Below are 18,901 nucleotides of genomic sequence, written 5' to 3' on the forward strand. Positions count from 1 at the left end.
GGAAGTTGTTCTCACTGTCTGAGCCTTGGTTTTCTCTTCTGGGAAGTGGGGAGGATGGTATTGGGCAGGACCAGGACTGGCTTCCTGGGTGTGTACCCTGAGCAACCACACAGTGTCCCACACTTAGAAGGGTCCCGTGCTTGGTTTGATGTCTTGAAATTCGTAATCACTTTGAAATAAGGAGTCCTGCATTTTCATTTTGCGCTGGGCTGTAAATTATGCGGCCATTCCTGGGCAAGACTCTTTATTACATGTGAAAGTAACCCAGATCTGGCCAGATCTGGCTGCAGGCTCAGCTGGATCCAGGTTTCTAAAGGCTGCCACCAAGACTGTCCCTCTCCATCCTCGGCCCTGCTCTCCTCCATTGGCTCCCTCCTCAGGTCAGCTATCCCCAGTGGCTCTTGGGGTGGCCACCAACAGCTCAGGTCCTCATCCCACCAGATTAGCAGAAATAGAGGGCCCATGTGTGTGACCTTGGGTCACATGCCCATCCCTGGACTGCTTGCTGTGGTCAGGGTGTGGAAGGCACTAAGTGGCAGCCTGGGTCTTTGCCCATGGCAGCAAGGGGGCAGGGCTTCCCAGCCACATGGAGGGATTGAGGGGTGCTTACTGCTAAGCAAGGGAACTGCTGTTTCAAGAAGGGAGAGTAGCTGTGGGGCAGGCAGAAACCACAGAGAGGCCGCCGCAGGGATGAAGTGAGATCGTGAGTGCCTTCTCACTCTCCCTCCCTGCTCCTTCTTGTTTCAGGAATGGCCTGGTTGCCAGGGTAACTTCCCTGGGCTCCTGACACCGCCTCTTGGGCATTTGCTTCAGCTCCAAGCTGAACCAGCCCCTGCAGCCATGGTCCCCATCGTGGCCCAGTTGTGTCTCTCAGCCCCATTCTGGGCTGGAGGATGGATGTGGTGTTTCCATGGAAACCACCCAGCCTCAGTGGAAACCACCCAGCTTCCACGACCTTCTCATTTCTGGGGCCTGAAACAGGGAAGTCTGTGCTGCTGTGGCAACCATGCCGGGTATAAATAGAGCCCAGGTCGGGGGGGGGAGGGTGGGTGGGAGGATGTGGGGAGATGGCTGTCTATGCACATGCCTCTGGGGACCCCCTCCTTTCCACGCCTCAGGGATCATCTGCTCACCGGGGAGTGGAGGTGGAGCAGAGACAGTCGGGGCAAAAAGACTGAGATTCTGCAGGCAGACAGCCCCCGCTGTGTGACATGGGCAAACCACAGAGCTTCTCTGGGCCCTCCTTAAAACTGCTCTGACCTGCTGCAAGGTACGGCCATGTGGTTTAAATGCCGATAGAGCTTAATGGGTAAAAACTTGAGTTCCGGAATCAGACAAGCCTGGGTCCAAACCCCAGCTCTTCACATGTTGGCTGTGAGTCCTTGGGCAAGTTAATTAACCTCTCTGGGCCTCGTTTTCTGCATCTCCATAATGAGGGAACGAGGTCAGTACCTAGGCCATAGGTCTGCTCAGAGGATTCAAGTGAAATACTGCATTAAAAGTCCTTAGCATGGTGCTGGTAATAGTAAGCATTTGATCAAAGTTAGCTGCTACTGCTGTTGTGATTAGTTACTGACAGGCAAGCTTTGCAAATTGTAGAGCTCCGTGTGAGTGATATCAAAGAAGTATTGATGCTTCGCTAAGAGTTTTATGGAAAGGGAGAGGGGCAGAGAGCAGTTCCAGAGGGTGGGGCTGCCTGGGGGTGGGGTTGGTCTCGCAGGGTTGGTGAAGGGAGTGGGGGCGGGGAGCCAGGCCCGCAGCTCAAAGGTCGGTCTGGAGGATGTGGGTTCTCTGAGCGCTGCATTCTTGAGGAGCTGGTGGAAGCCCCGTTCAAGGACTTCTGAGCCAGGCTCTGAAGGCCCCCGCCTGGAGGCACCCGTCCCATCTCCCCAATTCCTCTTTCTCAGCAGCAGAGGACCAGGTGTGGGGCTGTCCCCTCGGTGCCCCTACCCCTCTCGGGCACCTCGCCCCGGGGTTCTGCAGGGACAGCAGGTGACCATGACCAGCCTATCCCTGCTGGGGCACCCGGGGAGGCCCCTGGGCAAAGTCAGCAGGTGGGGCCCGGCCTCTGGGCCAAGGGAAGCGTGTCCGCAGCTCTTAGGCTGGTTTCGGGTTTGCCTCCCTTGCACAGCTGACTTGTTCCTGAAAAGCTGCCGTGGTGAGATCCTCTATTCAGAGCCCCAGTAAGAGGCCTTGGGGGCCGAAGCCCTTTGATCCCTGCACCCCTCGCCTGCCTTCACTGTAAATGACTGTTTTCTCTGTGGGGTTAGTGGAAAGCAGGTGCTTCTCTCTTCCTCCATGGGGTCCCTGGAGTCCCAGCACAGGCGAACTTTGTGGGGCCCTGGTGCGGGGCAGGTGGCGGGGTTACGCACGCGTTCCTTATCCGTGCTCGCCGCACACTTCCTCTGGCCAGGCTGGGTCAGACCCAGTCCCTGCCCCTGCAGAGCTGATGTTCCAGTGGGGGAGAGAGACCATAAATCCTGGAAACAGAGGAGCAGGTAATGACAAGACTATGAAGAAAAATATATCGTGCTTCCCCTTGTAGGATAAGGAGGGTCTTGGAGGAGATAGAGAAGGGCTGACATTTTCTGGGTGGTCCAGGAAGGCCTTTCTGAGGAGGTGCCATTTGAGTAGAGCTCTAAAGAAAGTGGAAGAGTGAGCTACATTCATATTTGGGGAAAGAGGATCCTAGGCGGAGGGGACAGCAAGTGCAAAGGCCCTGAGGCAGGAGTGTGCCTCGCACAAAGGCAGCAAGACCTGTGTAACTGAAATAGAGGGAGGACGAGCAGAGGAAACGAGGTCTGGGAAGAGCAGGGCCAGATGGTGTAGGGCCTTGTGGGCTGTTGAGAAGGCGGTGGTGTTTCTCCAGAGCGTGGTGAGAGGCCCCTGGATGGGTTTTAGCGGTGACGTGGACAGATTCCCATCTAAAGGGTCATGTGCTGCTGAGTACTGAGGAGACGGTCAGGTGGGAGTTTTTGACCCTGACCACACTGGGCTTAGCATGGTGACCGGGGGAGGAGGTACCCAGGAAGTACCAGGAAAGTGGAAGTCGGTTGGAATGGGTGACGAAACGCTTTTGAGCTGTGAGCGTGTCCCCAGTGTTTGGGGGGAGTTGGGGAGAGGCAGCTTAAGCACTTGTGACCAGAGCTGGGGTGTGGGTTTCAGGGAATCTGACCTCGGTCCTCACTCTCCCCTCTGCAGCTGAAGCAGGAGATGGGCAGCATCGTGACCAAGCTCATCCAGAACTACACGGATGGTCACGAGGACAGCCTTCAGGAGGCCTGGGACTACGTGCAAGCTCAGGTGAGGGGACGTGGCAGACTGGCCTCTGTGCGTCTGTGTGTCTGTGGCTGGTCGTCTGTGGGCCTGGGTGTGCCTGACAGACAGAAGATGTCAGCGGTTTGAGTGTCAGTGTGTATCTGTTGGGGGCAGGGCTCCTGAGCAGCGCCGCTTCCTGCCACCCCCAGCAGTTCCTCGCCCAGGGGCCCCGGACCCTGGAGGCTGCTCCAGGGCTCACAGTACTCCCCACGTGGCCAGAAGCAGGGGTAGCCCTCAACCCTCTCCTCTCAAGCCGGACTGGTGTGTGCTGGCAGCTCCCCCTGGAGGTTAAGAAGCTGGGTGCCAGAGCTGAGATGCTGACGCAGGTCTGAGTGGAGGCTGCCTTTGGGGAGGAGCCGTGGGAACCTTCAGGGGTGAAAAGAATGTTCTATTCAAATCTTGATCCAGGTGGTGGTTATGCCAATATGGGTGGAAAAGTTCATCAAGCTGAATTTGTACACTTTGGTGTGTGTGTGTATTCCACCTCAATTAAAGCAAAAGAGAGAGACTGACTGACTGACTGATTGACTGACTGACTTACTGACTGACTGACTGACAAAATAACAGACTGACTGGTTGATAGAATGACTGACTAACAGAATGACTGATTGGCTGGCTGACCAACAAGCAGACTGACTGACAGAATGACTGACAAACCGGCTGACAGAATGACTGACTGATTATCTAAATGAATGAATGACAGACTGATGGATGAAACAACTGACGACTGACTGACTGACTGACTGACTGACTGACTGACTGGGTTCCCAGCCTGCCTCGATGATGAACCAATCAGCACACACACAAAGCGCCCTCAGTGATGGGATCCCGGCTGCCCCCCTTTGGTGGTCGCAGATGTTATGTGCCCTTGGCCAGGAGCCGCCCTCTCCAGGCTGCAGCCTCCCGCTCTGTCACAAGAGGGCCCTGCACACAACAATCACTTAGGACCTGCCGGCACTGCCCGCCGGCTGCCTTTGGGGAGGCCTGTGGGATGTGAGGGGCGGGGACAGGACAGCACCAGAAAGCCTGACACCAGGAGAGCGTGGAGACTAGAGATGGGTCTCTGTCCCGGCAACATGGGCATGTCCATCATCTGAGCTGTGAAGAAGGGAGGGTGACACTTTCTGGCCTGCGTGCTTCACAGAGTTTCGGTGACACAGGGGGCCTGTGTCATCTGGAGGGCTCCAGGCGCACAGGAAGACTTTTTTCGTGCCACCTTTGGTTTGATCCGCAGTGGCTGAGACCCTTTGCTAAGATGAGAGGGAGCGGCATGTCCCAGGATGAACAGGTGTCACCCTTCAAGGAGCCTGGGGGCAGAGGCGGGTCCCCGGGGAGGTGATGAGCACCCCGTCATGGGAGGTGGTGGACTGACTTGGGGATTCCTGCGGTACGCAGGGCCTCTAGGTGATTTGATGTCTGTCGGATGCTGCTTGGGATGCTGGTAAGAAAACAGACGGTGGGTCAGGCTCCCAGGGCTGAAATACAAAACTCAGCTACTTCCTGGCCAGGCCTTCTCTGAGCCTGTTTCCTCATGTATAAAATGGGACTGTTGACCCATGCTCACGTGAGATGAGCTTATAAAGCCCGAGGCACTTATCATGTGGCATGCGGGTGGTGATGTTTAATCATCAGGCACAACCACTGGGGCACCGGGGGCGTCAGTGCGGGGGGGTCCTGGCGAGCGGGGCTCTGCCTGGTACAGTCGAAGGACCAAGGAGAGCTGCCTCATTTGGATCGGGTGTGGGAGGGCCTGTGGGTGCCCCTCAGAGGTTTGAGGTGCCAGCCTTTCTTGCTGGAGAGGAGGCAGCCAGGCACCTGCAACATAAAAAATAAATCCTAGACTAGAAACCGTCTGGAGCCGGAGAACGCCTGAGCGTGCCTGGCACGCCCCCTGCTGGCCACCGGGCTGCTGGTCAGGGACTTCCCAGCTGAGATAGGAAGGAAGCAGGTGGGGAAGTGACCTCGTGCTGGGCAAGGTGGCACACAGCTCTCCCATGCTAGCCCTTCAGCCTCCCGGGGGCCCTAGCAGAGTGGCTGTCATCACCCCATTCTCCGGTGAGGAAACCGGGGCTCAGAGAAGTGCAGCGGCTTGCCTGTGCACAGGGCAGGGCCAGAAATTGAAAGGGCCCTCCCCCGACTCTGCTCTGCCTTCCTGGGCATTTCCCGGCACAGGCTTAATCCCTGAGGTCCCAGTCCTGTCGGGAATTCAAGCCCACATGTGATCTGAAGCCTCTCGGGGTCCTCTTCATGAGCCCCATGGAGCCCAGAAAGGCTTTCTGAGCATTTTCTCCTCTAAAAAGGCAGATGTACTGTGTCTCCCCTTTCACTCTGGCAACCAGGAGGCTCAGAGCCAAACCTCAGCTCCAGCATGTTCTCAGAGCCTAAAAGTGGAACTGGCCTTACCTGGGCAATTACTGTGCTCTCCAACCTGGGCTGGATGCCTTGCCTGCCTCGTCTCACTTAGTCCTTATAACAGACCGAGTTAGGAACCTTTGTTCCCTCCATTTTGCAGATGGGGAAGTTGAGGTCAGCACTTTGATCAGAGTTGAGTAGCTGGTAGGTGGCAGAAATGGGATTTGAACCCGGTAGCCTGACTCCAGCCCCCAAACTCTTAGCCGTATGCCATCTGCCCTCCTCACGTCCCATATACCTTGACCATCTTCTTTCAACTTGACCATCCCTCCTGCTCTGCTTTATATTTTTGCTGATTTTGTTTCCTACTGTTTTCATAGTTTATGGTATATCCTGAGAGCCCCTTTAAATTCCTTGTGGCTCACAAATGCCAAAGTGAAACCTAAACTCTAATCCTGGTGGTTTGGCTGAGACCGGGGTTGGGGGGAGCTAGAAGGGGCAGATCTGAGCTCCTGTCCGGTGAGACCCCAGTTGAGTGGGCGATGGGCTCGAACAGCCTGTCCCCTTCTCTGCCCAGGTGCAGTGCTGCGGCTGGGTCAGCTTCTACAACTGGACAGAAAACGCCGAGCTCATGAGTCGCATCAACATCACCTACCCCTGTTCCTGCGAGAACAAGAGCAAGGAGGACGGCAGCAGCCTTTTGCCGCAGACGGGCTTCTGCGAGGCCCCCGTTGGCAATGGGACCCAGAGCAGCAACAACCCCGATGACTGGCCTGTGTACCAGGAGGTGCGTGCATGGCCTTCGGGTAGGGCTGGGCTCGGGGCGCAGTGGGTTCAGACCCTCAGTCCCCCCGGCTCGCCGGGGCTGTTGCTCCATCGACCTTTCTTCACTGAGCTGTACCTGCCTTTGGTTCATTTGTTTGCTTGTCATTTGCACCTGCATCTATGTTTTCATCAATGTATCCATTCAAGGAACACCCAGACCCCTCTCTGCCGGCCCTCCAGGCTGGGGGTGGCCCCTCCTGGTGATTCTGAGTGATGGGGTGAAGCGGCCCATCGTGGGGTGACGTGGCTGTGTTGTCCACTTGTAGGGCTGCATGGAGAAGGTGCAGGCCTGGCTGCAGGAGAACCTGGGCATCATCCTTGGCGTGTGTGTGGGCATTGCTGTCATCGAGGTCTGGGTCCCATCCCCTCCAACCCTCCCCATGCTGCCCTCCCAGATCGTCCCTGCTCTGCAGACGCCCGGTGCGGGGAGGGGCGGGTTGAGGCGCATCAACTTCTAGATGCCCTGCGGCTAGCCTGGCCTGACCACTGCCCCTCGCCGGACCCTCTGCCACCTGAACCACAGGCTGGTCCCGAGGCTCTAGCTGAGGATCAGCTTCATCCAGGTCAAGTCCCGTGTGTTGACCTGGACAGCGGGATGCTGCTCTGGGGCCTCTGGGAACCTGGGCAGCCCTGCCTGACTCTGACTCTCGCCCTCTCCCTCGACAGCTCCTGGGGATGCTCCTCTCCATATTCTTGTGCCGGCACGTCCATTCCGAAGACTACAGCAAGGTCCCCAAGTACTGAAGCGGCCGCTGTCCCCACCTCCCTGCCTGTCCCCCAACCTCAGGGCTCCTAGGGGTCTCCCCGGCTCCCCCTCCAGGCCTGCCTCCCACCTCACTACCAAGACCCCTTGTCCGTCCTGTGCTGGCTGGAAGTGGGGGGCGTCCTGGGGCCTGGACCCCTCTCCTTCGCTTCTCTGCCGCCAGCCTTAAGCCCCAGCTCTTCTGTGGCTCCTCCACTCACTGTCCGCCAGGGTTGTCTTAGCAACTCGGAGAAAATGCTCCCTGCACAGGTGGGCTGGGCTTCTACCTGCCTCGGGGGCTGTGTACATTGTACAGGAGAAAGTGTATTAAAAACTTGGGGGTGGGGTGGATAAGGCACCCTGGGCTGTCAGGTGACTGCCCACTGCGTGGGTCAACTTTGTTTCCACTGCGATGCTTCTGTCCTCGCTTTTCACAGTTTCGTTGAGGTAGCGGGAGAGGGGGGCTTTAGCTGACATGAGGAGCAGCACCCCTTCCCCAGCCTGAGCCAGCCCCACCCAGGCAGCTCGGATCAGTCTGGGCCGTGCTGTGCGAGCAGTGCCTAGGTGAGCTGGGCTGGAGCGGGGCTGCCTGGGCCAGAGGGTCTGGACTGGCCCTGGGCCGCTTAGGGAATCAGAGGGGTGAACCCTCCGGGTGTGGCGCAGAGCTGGCCCTGCATTCTCCAGGGCCCTGAGCTGTCCAGGGAAGCTAGAGGATGCTTTTTCCTGTCCTCTGTCCCCCGGGGAATGGGTGGGTAAGGCTGTGCCTTGTAGGGGAGTGGGGAGGGGCCCTGTGTACAGTTCTGTAAAACAGAGATGACTGATTATTAAAGAGGATTTGTAACAATCCAGCCTGCCATGGTGGGGATGCTGCTTCCCTGGGTTGGGGGAGGACCAAAGGGCAGAGGTCATGTTAACAGAGTGGCTGGGTCTGCAGGAGAGAGTTGTGGGCGCCTCACTGCTGTCTCCAGGGCCGGGGGCCCTTTTGGGCCATCTCTGGTCCCCTGTTCAAGTTGGGACCATGAGAAGTGTGACGCCTGGCTCTTGTCCATTTGCCTGGCTGCCGGCGTGGCTGGGGTTTGATTTGTGTGTTCAAACAGGTGTAGATGGTACCCCTAGGTTCCGGCCTCCGAGACCAGGGTACAGGTGCCCCTGGGCTGGCCGCGGGGGTGGATCCGTGAAGCCACAGAATAAACTCCGCCTCTTTCTAGAGCATCTGTTTTTCACAAAGGAAGGAAACATTTTCATATTAAAGAAATGTGATGGAGTAAGATGTGCAGAATTCAGGAGGTTTTTAAAGATGCAAGATGAGACTTTAAAGGAAGCTCTTACTTGTGCACAGGGGTGAGCCCCAGCACACCCCCTGCCCGGCATCACGAAGCCCAGAGGAGGTGTTCAGATGCTCTGCCATCACGGCGGCTTTAGGACGTATGATGGAGGAAGTTCCCTGGGGTGGGGAGGGGGGATGTGTGGTGGGTAAGGAAGGCTGGCAGAACGGCCAGTCTAGGGTGGCACTTGTTCTGCCATCTCCGACTTCTCCGGGGCCCTGGAGGCAGAGGAAGGGGCCGGTGGGGGACTTGTCTCCCTGAAGTGGGGCGAGAAGTGTGGTGGAGGTGTTTCAGCGGGACCCACCAGGTGGCGCTGCTGCCCCAGCCTTGGAGCTGGTGGAACCCAGAGTTGTTGCCAGGTCACTCCAGGTGCCTCACCAGCTCCAGGCCTGTGGGTCTCTCAGTCGGGTGGGTTGGTGAAAGTGCAGATTCCAGGGCTCAACAGATCTGGGCTGGGGAGAAGGAAACTGCATCTTTAGCAGCCCTCCAAGGTAATTCCTGAATCAAGTTGCTTTAGTTTCTCAGGCTCTGAAAAGATGTAGCTACAGATGTTCCCCAAAGAGAGATGGGCTGGAGGGTGGACCTGGGAAAGATAGCCCTTGTCTATACAGGAAGGAGGGAGGGGGTACACCTTAGAGACAGTCGAATTCTTGATCTGAACCCAATTAACTTCTTGCAAGAGGCTTTCTGCGGCTAAAATCCAGGGCAAACCCGCTTTCTGGCCTGTGGGAGGCGCCGGGCACAGCCCTGGGCTGAAAAAACCTTAAATTCCAAGGGGCTGTTCACCGCAGTCAGGGACTCTCCCTGGAGCTATTACCAAGCTCAGAGGGCTGAGGGGTCTGAGTGAAGCTGTTCCAGCTTATTTTATTTATAATCTGCCTCATTCCACAAAGGAAGTACATCTAATAAAATATAAAAACTTAGAGAAAAATAAATTTATGAAGAAGTATAGACTTGGGTGAAATAAACACAAGTTTATTTGATTTGCCCAACCTGTTGATGGCAAACGCACAGTGAGGGGCTGCAGGAGGTGGGCGCTGAGGAGCCCGGGGCCCTGTAGGCAGTGGCGGGAGAGTCTAGGTGGCCAAACGGCAGCGCTTCCCTGCCCTTCAGTGACGCCTGCGGATGGGGCCCCTAGTGGGACACCTGGAAAAGTAGGTGTGAGGGTGTTGGGTGTTGCAGACAGGGGTCTCTGCCCGGGCTCTTTCTCAGGATCCATCAGGACCCAGGAGTTGGGGACGACACCAGGGTGGGGCTAGCAATCAGATGGGCACAAGGAAACCTCGGGCCCCTTTCTTCCCCATGCACAACTCTCCTCCACCCTCCTCGTCCTGGGTGGAAGAATGGGGGAGCCAGGATGGTCCAGGAAGCCCAGAGCCCCTTCCCCAAAGAGCCACAGCAGATGTTAGCTGGCTGAGAACACAGCGTGACATCTGGGCGGGTCAGGCCCCGATGCCTGGGGCTCTGGGGCCGAGGCAGGGAGTCTCAAGAAGGTGCGGGGTCAAGGGAGACCTGAGCTAACTCCTGTCCTGGCCACCTGCTGACCTCCGACCTAAATGGGACCTTGGCTACCTCCCTCTCGAGTGGGTGAAGGGGAGGGATGGGGGAGTATAGAAGGTTCTACCTGGCCTCTCCTCACGGGCCCTGTGCCACAGAGAGTAGGAGTGGGTTCAAAACTGTGCTCGAAAATATTTTAGAGAAGACAGAGAAGATGTCATAAGTGATTAGGGAGTGGGCTAAATCCCGCAGCCGGCTTCCTCTGGCATGCCCACCTCCTGAGGCACGTGCTGGCCTGGCAGCTGGAAAGTGCCAGAACCAGGCCTGGAACAGCATGGAGCGGACTCTAAGGACCTCCTCCTGCCTCCACAGCCTCCCTCTGCCCCAGATTTCCTGGCATGACCCCAGGGTTGTGTTGTGAAACCTGGTCACCATCGCCCTGAGCCTGCTGGCCGCTCACTCCTACCTCCTGGGAGGACCGAGTTTCTCCACCCGCTTCTGCCCCAGGCCTGTGAAATTCCACAGGGAGGTGCTGTGGACCGGCTTCTCTAACTCCCAGCTGGCTCCGAGAGCTGGTCATGTGTCCACAGCGGCCTAGGGCTTCCAGCCTCTGAACTCCCTCCCTGGCGGCTGGGCCAGCTGAGCTGCTGCCAGGCCTTCTGTGGGGCGGGGCCACCCCCGGGCCGCTGTCTCTCCCACCAAGGTCCAGGCCAGGGCACATGCCGTTCTGAGGACTGGCCAAGGGTCCCACGGTGCCTGGCTGCTGAGCCCCTGGGGCCAGGCAGGAGGCCTAGGTGGGCGCCAGCTTGCTCTCTGGGTTTTGGGGGAGCCAATGGCAGTGCCCAGGAAGTGTCCAGGAGGCTGGAGCTGTGTGGCAGGGACAATGACCAATGGGAATGGAAGCCCGACTTGAGCTGGAATAGGGTCCTTCTGTGTGGATTGGTGGGCGGTGAAGGGCCACCCAGGGGCTGGCCCGGGGGATTGTCATCCACCAGTAGAGAACTATTTCAGTGTTTTAATAACTGGCATGGCTGTATGGGTGAGTACTGCTGGACGTTACCCCGTGTGCGTGTGCGCGCGCACACACACACACACACACACACACACACAGGGGCCCTGAAACCCCCTGAGCTCAGTCCATTCCCGGCTGGGAAGACTCCCAGCTCTTCTCTGCTCAGACTAAGCTGTGGGTGGCCAGCCAGTGGTAGGCAGGAAAGGCCAAATGTCTGCCAGCCTGGAACATTCCAGGACAGGCAGAGCAACCCACCGCCGACCCCAATCCTGCCTGTTTCAGGGCAGAGCCTCCTCCAGGCCCTGCCCTGGGGTCTTCCAGGTGGGCAAGTCCCCCAGGCCAAGAAGCAGTGAAGGGGGTCACCGTGACACTGGAGTGGCCAGCAACCAGCCCTTCTTGTGGGCCAGGACTGCCACCACCTCCTTCCCCTGCAGAGGGACAGAGACCTAAGTTACCACACTGCCTCGGGGAAAATATCCCGCTGCTCCCCGGGGTCTTTGGAACCTGTGGGCTAAGGCTCATTCATTCATTCATTTATTCATGCCGTGAATACTTAATGGCCACCTGCTATGTGCCAGGCACTGTTCTAGGCTCTTGAGAACACGGCTGTGACGACACCTACATGGCACTTGTGTTCTGGTGAATGTAGGGAGTCTTGTACACTCACCTGCACACACCTACATGTGCATGCACACAACCGCCAGCTGCTGACAGCACGGTCCCTGCTGAGTGTTGCTTGGGACCCCTGGGGCCCATCCAAGGCCTCTGGCATCCTGTGGAAGGAAGTAGAATAATGAACAGCGAGTGGAACAAACAGGAAAGGGGGTGGAAGGCTCATCACTCAGCCCCCTCCGCTCCAGTCACACTTCACAGGAGTCAGCCATTCCCCTGGCAGCCCCCTTTCCAGCCGAAACCAAATAAAAGCAAAACACCTCCTGGTCTTGGGGGGTGATGGGCCCAGTGATTTCACCTCTCTTAGTCTCATCTGTGAAATGGGGACTCTAATTCCTAACTCCCAGGGTTATCGTGGGAATCAAATGATGTAAGGTACATAATGAGCTACTTCCCGTGCCGCCTATTCCCATGACTGTCCTTGGCCTCAGTGGGATTCCTCATCCCCTTGGGGTGGGCCTCCTTGGACCGGAACGGGCAGGTTGCAGCCTCCGGCCCAGGAACTGCTGGTTGGTCCAAGAGGTGCTGCCAGCAGGAAGGAATCTGTGTCCAGACCCCTGCCCGGTGGGGCGGAGCCTCCCAGCTTCTGGGGAAGGTGCAGCGGGTAGGAGGGGCCGCTAGAGGGCAGCGAGCTATGAGCGCCCCCCACCCCAGCTGCCCCCTCTGAAGTCACTTCCCCAGCACCTGCCTTCTGGGCTGGGGGAACGTCAGGCCCAGAGCCAAGCTCCCTGCTCGCTCACTAACGTTACCTCAGATGCCTCAAGCAGCGCCCTCTGGGAACAAGAGTGGGCTTCCTGCAGGATGCTGGGGGCGTAGGGGCATCGGCAGGAACAGCTGCAAGTACAGAGGGGCTGGCGCGAGGGAAGGATGCAAGGTGGGAGCTGGAGAGGCCCCAGCAGCCTCCGGGGTTCGGGGGGAGCGGGGGCGGGAAGGGGCTGATGGCAGCTGACAGGAGTGGAGCGGTCTAGCCTCTGCCCTGCATCACACACCTGGGTGAGCCCACTCTGGGGCTTCCAGGGGGACAGCGACCCTCTTGGTGATGGTCCCTGGGGGACTCAGGGTCTTGGGGGCCCAGAGGTGTCCCTGTCCTGGGGTCTGCTAGGATGAGAGGACAGGGTCAGGCTCACCCGGGAAGCCGCAGAGAGGAGGTCGGGAGGGCGAGGGTGAGAAGGATGCTGTGAACAGGACCCCGGCCGGCGGCGGAGCTGGGAATAAGAGCTGGGCCAACTCTGCAGGGCAAGGCATGACTTGACAGGGGGCAGGCGGGGAGGCAAGAGGAGAGAGGGCGGGCAGCCAGCAGGTGTGCGGACCAGGCGCATCTCCCTGGCACCTGCTTCCTTCCCAGTCAACATCACCGTCACAGCAGCCGCCATGTACTCAGTGTCAACCTTTACCCTTCACACCCCAGCACGGTAGACGCGCCCTATGGTTGTGGAAACTGAGACGTGGAAAACCTAAGTCGCTTGCTGCAGGCCTGCCCCACTGCACGAATCCAGGAGGAGTCATTCACATTGTAGTCTAAATAAATGGCTCCCCCTGGAGGTGGCAGTGGACAACCAGTACCACTGCACGTGACCACCTTGTGTCCACGGTCACACGGTAAGCGGAGGAGCTGGGATTGGCCCCCAGGCCTGTGGCTCTGTGTTCATGGCTCTTTCTACTAGGCCTCAAGGCCAATGGGAATAAAGACCCCTGGTTCAGAAAAAGAGTAGAGGAGGTAAGCCTTCTGTGAGGAGGCTCAATGCAATTAAATCCAACTTTTCATCCATCCATCTGTGCAATAACTATTGGGCACCCACTATGTGCTAGGCTCTGTGGAAGGAATCGGGGTTCGCCATCATCCCTGATATGGTGGAGCTTACAGTCTAGGGTGGGGCACAGGCCATAAACACAAACATAAACTGGAAAATGTGCCCCCTATCGGGGACATATGACCAAGACACTGTCTCTGCCTGCCAGTAAATGCACAGAGGATGGAAGAAGCCTGTCCCCAGACTGCCCATCTGACCTGACGTCCTCATTGCCTGGAGCACTGCAGGGCTGCCACTCTACCAGGAGGCTGGCCGACCCGAGAGGATGCACAGGAACCAATCAAAATGTGAATGCAAATGAGAACCAGGTACCCCCTACCCGCAAGGGGAACTGACATGCCCTCCTGTCCTGGCAACGTGGGCAGGAGGAACTATCTGTAGCTTACGATGGTCTAAAACACCTCGTCAGAGATAAGTTTAATGAGTTTATTTAGCAGACAGCTGGGGCTGCCCTGTGGGGAGGGCAGAGGACACATGCATGTCCAGGTGTGCTGTGTATATTTCCTTCCCCTGAGGACTGAGGGGACAGGGACTCCATGGAGTTTCCATGGGGGATGCAGGTCATCAGGTTCCCATGACTCCATGAATGGGATGCATGCGGCTGGCCCTGTGCAGAGCCTGGGCTCCACCTCCTAAGGGTGCAGGCATTTGAAGGTGGCAACCTGGCTCTGACTGGGGCTGGGGCATGGAGCAGTGGAGCCATCTGAGAAAGCACCAGACTTTGCTGCTGGTGTCGCAGGGCAGAGCAGGTAGCTGAGGTGGGGTCACTGCGCTGCGAATCAAGAGACCTGGTTCCTGTCCCAGAGGTCCCCTCATAGGCTGCACTGTGTGGTCAGTTGTTTCCAGAAATGGTCACGCTCTTCCCCTTCCTGTGTCAATGCCCTTTGCACCATGACCGTGCAGCTAGGTCCCCACCCCATGCCCTGCCCCCGAATCTTGACTGGCCTTGAGAATTGCTATGGTGAATGGGATGTTGGGGAAGGGACAGCAGGCCAGATCTGAGCCCAAGCCTCAAGAAGTTTTGTACATTGCCACTCTCTCTCTCTCAAAACCCTGCCACTGCCCAGTGAAGAAGCCCAGGTTGGCCTGCTGGAGGATGAGAAGCATCCTCTCAGTCACCTCATAACCCCAGCTGGTAGCCAGCATCCCCTTGGATGCAGAGCTGCCCAGCTCACCTCTGGCCAGCCACAGACGCAAGAGGAGAGCCAAAGAATCACCCAGCTGAGCCCACCTAAATTGTTAACGTGCTAAACAGAATCGTGAGCTAACTAAATGGTGGTTGTTTTAGGCCCCTAAATTTGGGGGTAGTTATTACACGGCAATAGCTAACTGATACAGTGATGAGCTTAGGTAATAATAATGATGGCTACCATTTGTTGAGCCTACTGTACACCAGGCCCAGTACCAAGCTCTCGACATAGATCACCTCATTTAATCCTCCTAGCAACTCTGAGCATTGGTATTCAGATCTTTGCTTTACAGACAAGAAAACTGAGACTCGGGGAAGACATGGGCCTCATCCAAGCCTGCCTGAATGGCCAGTGGCAGAAACAAGATTGGAACCTAAAGTCTGTTTTCATGGACTCAGTTCTGAATCTCCTTCCTAGACGAACCTCAGTGTCAGAGCAAGCCAGTAGCCCTTGAGATCATAATGTATTCTGTACACAGGAGCTGACGTCATTAAGAATGTCTTCAGCCTTCCATTCCCCCAGAATTATGCCATGTCTCACCCTGCTCCTTTCTCACCCCAGCCAATACCTCTAATTCCCATGTGTTTTAGAAAGACAAAGGCACAGATGTTGGGGTCATTTATTTCTTTTTATTCAACCTCCTATTTAATCAGAAAATATTTATTGAGGGTTTGTCATGTGCCTATTTCCATAGCATTCTTTTTCTCATGACATTTCCTGGACCCCTATTGTGTGGCAGGCCCTCACTTAGCATATGTAATCCTTACAGCAACACTGGGGTAGTTAAGGTCATCCCCACTTTACAGATGGGAAAACTGAGGTTCCAGAAAAGTGAAGTGGCCACCCTGAGGCCACCTAACTAGTAAGTGGCTGGGACATGATTTTATTCCAGATTTAGCTGAGTTCAGGATGGTCCTCTTCTTACTCTATCACCATAGCTGTGGCTTTTTTAAAAAAGACTTTTTTGAAATTTACCCTGGGCTCTGAGTATGGCAGATAGGGGACTGGGAGGCTGAGACGAGAAAGAAAGCGTAGTGGGGTGCTGGAAAATGTTCCCTAACTCCAAGAGCTGCCAGGCACCCTGCCACAATGCTCAGGCCCAGGTAACCCTGTGAGTGGTAGCAGGCCAGGAAGGAGGGAGCATGTGCTGGTGGGGTGGAGAGACAACCACAGCCTCCATCTTGCTCCCCTGTGTCCACAGCTGACAAGTCCCAGCCCTCCTTCATCCCCCGCCCACCAGCCCCTCCCCTCTGCTTAGCTGCTGGACCGCAGCCATCTTCCAGCACCAGGCACCGGGCACAGTGCCCTGTTCCTCCTGGCTGAACTGTTTACAAACGGGGAATTCAGGGACGGTCCAGGCTGTCTCCTCCTCCCAGGGTGATTACACTCCCAGGCTGGGGGCTTAGCCGTAGGCCTTCAAAGTTTGCCAGAGCCCTGTTCCCACCAAGGCTGTCTCCTCCAGGCTGGCAGCAGGCCTCACCTAGCTGCCCTGGCCGATCAGAGTCTAGCTTCAAGGAGCCTTCGCGTGGCCCAGGAGCACCGGCAGGTGTGTCTGCAGGAGCAGGAAGGGTACAGAGATACCAGGCTAGGAGCCCTGAGGGTCTTCTCGGCGATGGCGGGGATTTCATACCCCACAACTACACGTGGCTCTCTTTCCCCTGGCTCAACTTGGGTGCCAGGAAGATCCCTGCACTAGGGGCCCCCACTGGCTGAGAGACCGTCGACAAGTCACTCTGTCTCTCTGGTCCTCCATCTCTTCATCTTTAAACTGGACAGAGAGCGCTCAGAGCCACATACACACAGAAGCTAAAACCAACGTTTAGCAAGTGCTCAGAACTTCACGCACAGTATTTTAGTTATTTTTCCAAACAACCCTAAGACCGAAAAATTCTTAGCATCCTCCCCATTTACGGGTGAGAAAACTGAGGAGGCTTGACGAGGTTAAGTAGCTTGCCCAGAGTCACACAGCTGGCAAATGGGTGGCCACAGGGCATTTGAACTGAGCCACCCCAATTTCCAGCACAGGGCCTCGGCCTCATGGCCGCTGGCCTCCCTTCTGGGGGAGGTACCATTTGCAAATGCGTGGACACCCTGCCAGATTCATCAGCTGCTGCGCAGGTGGCCCTCCCACGCTTACTTGCCTGGTGCTCTGGACTGTTGCTGACGCTGTACTCCCTGAGCGCCCTGAATTCCTCTGTTGTGCTAGCGCGCTCAGAAACGAGTCCGCTTCGCCTGAAACAATCTCCCTCTGGTCTCCTGTGGAGCCCTGCTCCTCCTTCAGGTCAGCCTTCAGGGAGCTTCCCTGACCACACCCCCTAATGACATTGGTGGCCTTGCTCTGCTCGCCCACGGCCCTCTCCTCCCAAGGCTAGATAGCACGGCCTCCTGGCTGCCCACACGTGGGCCACGGGTTCAAATCCAGACCCTGCCCTCCCGAGCTGTGTGACCCTCAGTGAGTGGGTTAACCTTCTGTTTCTTCCTCTGAAAAATGAGCTTAATAATAGTCCCACCTCAAAGGGTTGCTGGAAGGACTGAGTGAGTTAGCACATGTGCAGGCATAGAACTGCTGCCCAACAAGGAGCAGATTCTCAGTGCCGGATACAGGCACTGTTTCCCCATTGGAGCTCTGGTGACAGTAAATTGTAATTGCTGGTTAAAGTTTGTATCTTCTGTTGAACTCTAAGTTCTTGGAGGGCAGGGGGCTTCTGGCTTGTTCTTTGCTGTGCCCCCAGCTTGGAACACAATGCCTGGCACAGACAGGCATTTGATGCATATTTGTTGAATGAATGGATATAATGTAATTTCCATGCCAGAATGAAATAGGGTGATGCAGAAAAGAACTCAGGCAACGATCCTTTGAGCAGTGCCCCATACTTGCCTGATTTAACGATCACCTGAGTCTCTTCTTAGCGATGGAAATTTCCAGGCCCCACGGTTGGGGCAGAAGGTACAGAGCTAGGGAGAGGAGAGAGAGGAGGGAGGAGAGGTGAGTGAGGACCAAGAGATTGAGGATTTGGGCGGGTGTCAGAGGAGGGAGCCATGATCCTATTTGTACCTTGAAGAATAACTCTGGTTGCTGTGTGGAAAGCAGGTTGGAAGGGCTTGAGTAGGGGCAGGGAGACCAGTAGTCCAAATAAGAGGTGTCGGCAGCCTGGACCATTTGGAGCAGGGGAGATGGAGGAGGGTGACCAACCATCCTGGTCTGCCTGGGACTGAGGGATTCTCTGGGATGTGGGATTGTCAATGCTAAAACCTGGAAAGTCCCAGGCAAACGGGATGCATTGGTCGCTCCAGGATGGGTGAGTCCCCAGAGCAAGGGGGCCGATTTGGGTTAGAGAGGAAGGGTCAGAGAAGGTTCCCAGGTTCCAGCTTGGGCAACTGAATATGATGAAGGGACATTTACAAGCTTGGGAACCTGGAGGAGGGGCATGACTGGGAACAGATAAGGGGTCATGATGAACAGGAACTTGGGCAGAAAACAGGTTTTCGACGTGCCATGTTGAGGGTGTAAATGGGTCAGGTGGCTAGAGAGGAGGAGAGAGATTTTGTCAAAAGGACTTCTTTAGAGGGAGATCTGGGGGTGCTTGAATTTCCGACCCCTGTGAAGGGGGGAGAGGTGGGACTACTCACCCTTCCTTCTGGCATGGTGAGAGGCTTCCCAGGGGACCATACGAAGATGGTCACGTGTGTCTCCAGTAGGTTGGCACATAGTGGCCCAGACGTAGTTGGCTCCCACCAGGGAAATCTAAAAGGGCCAGAAAAGGGCTGCTACCTGCTAGGGATGAGCAGAATGGCCCAGGACCCCAGAGCTTGTCCAGGACACATGTGTGTTTTCTGTGGTCCACACACGGGCCTGGTCTGCCGAGGTGTTTTACAAGACACGGCACATCACCACCATCATCATCATCATCACCATTATGTGGTCTAGTAAATTCGAGAAACAATAAACAGAGAGTCTGTGTGGCCCTGGAGAGCCTGAGGTTGACTGGGGAGCTGCCACATGGAGAAGGCACGTGCCCACGTCGTGAGCGGTGGAAACAGGGCCTGAGGACCCCCAGGGTCAGTCCTACCCTCTGCAGGGCCGCGTGAGCAGAATCCAGCTCAGAAAGGGACCTTCCTTCCCTCGACCTCTGCCTCTTCCTCTCTAGGCTCTGGCA

General features: G+C 56.6%; 1 protein-coding gene across 4 annotated transcripts in view; it reads left to right on the forward strand.

Moving 5' to 3' along the window:
• Positions 1-8,081, forward strand: part of CD82 (CD82 molecule) — a 51,459-nt gene extending 43,378 nt beyond the window's left edge. For 2 of the 4 annotated variants that reach the window (XM_082410586.1, XM_082410583.1), the window contains exons 6-9: positions 3,202-3,303; positions 6,248-6,457; positions 6,762-6,845; positions 7,162-8,081. In XM_082410586.1, the coding sequence (XP_082266712.1) occupies positions 3,202-3,303; positions 6,248-6,457; positions 6,762-6,845; positions 7,162-7,239 (474 nt within the window). In that variant the 3' untranslated portion in view covers positions 7,240-8,081. The other 2 variants (XM_082410584.1, XM_082410585.1) reach the window with 2 other exon arrangements.
• Positions 8,082-18,901: the final 10,820 nt, after the last annotated feature.

The sequence above is a fragment of the Balaenoptera physalus genome (assembly GCF_965194825.1).
Source record: "Balaenoptera physalus genome assembly, chromosome: 10".
Taxonomy (NCBI): domain Eukaryota; kingdom Metazoa; phylum Chordata; class Mammalia; order Artiodactyla; family Balaenopteridae; genus Balaenoptera; species Balaenoptera physalus.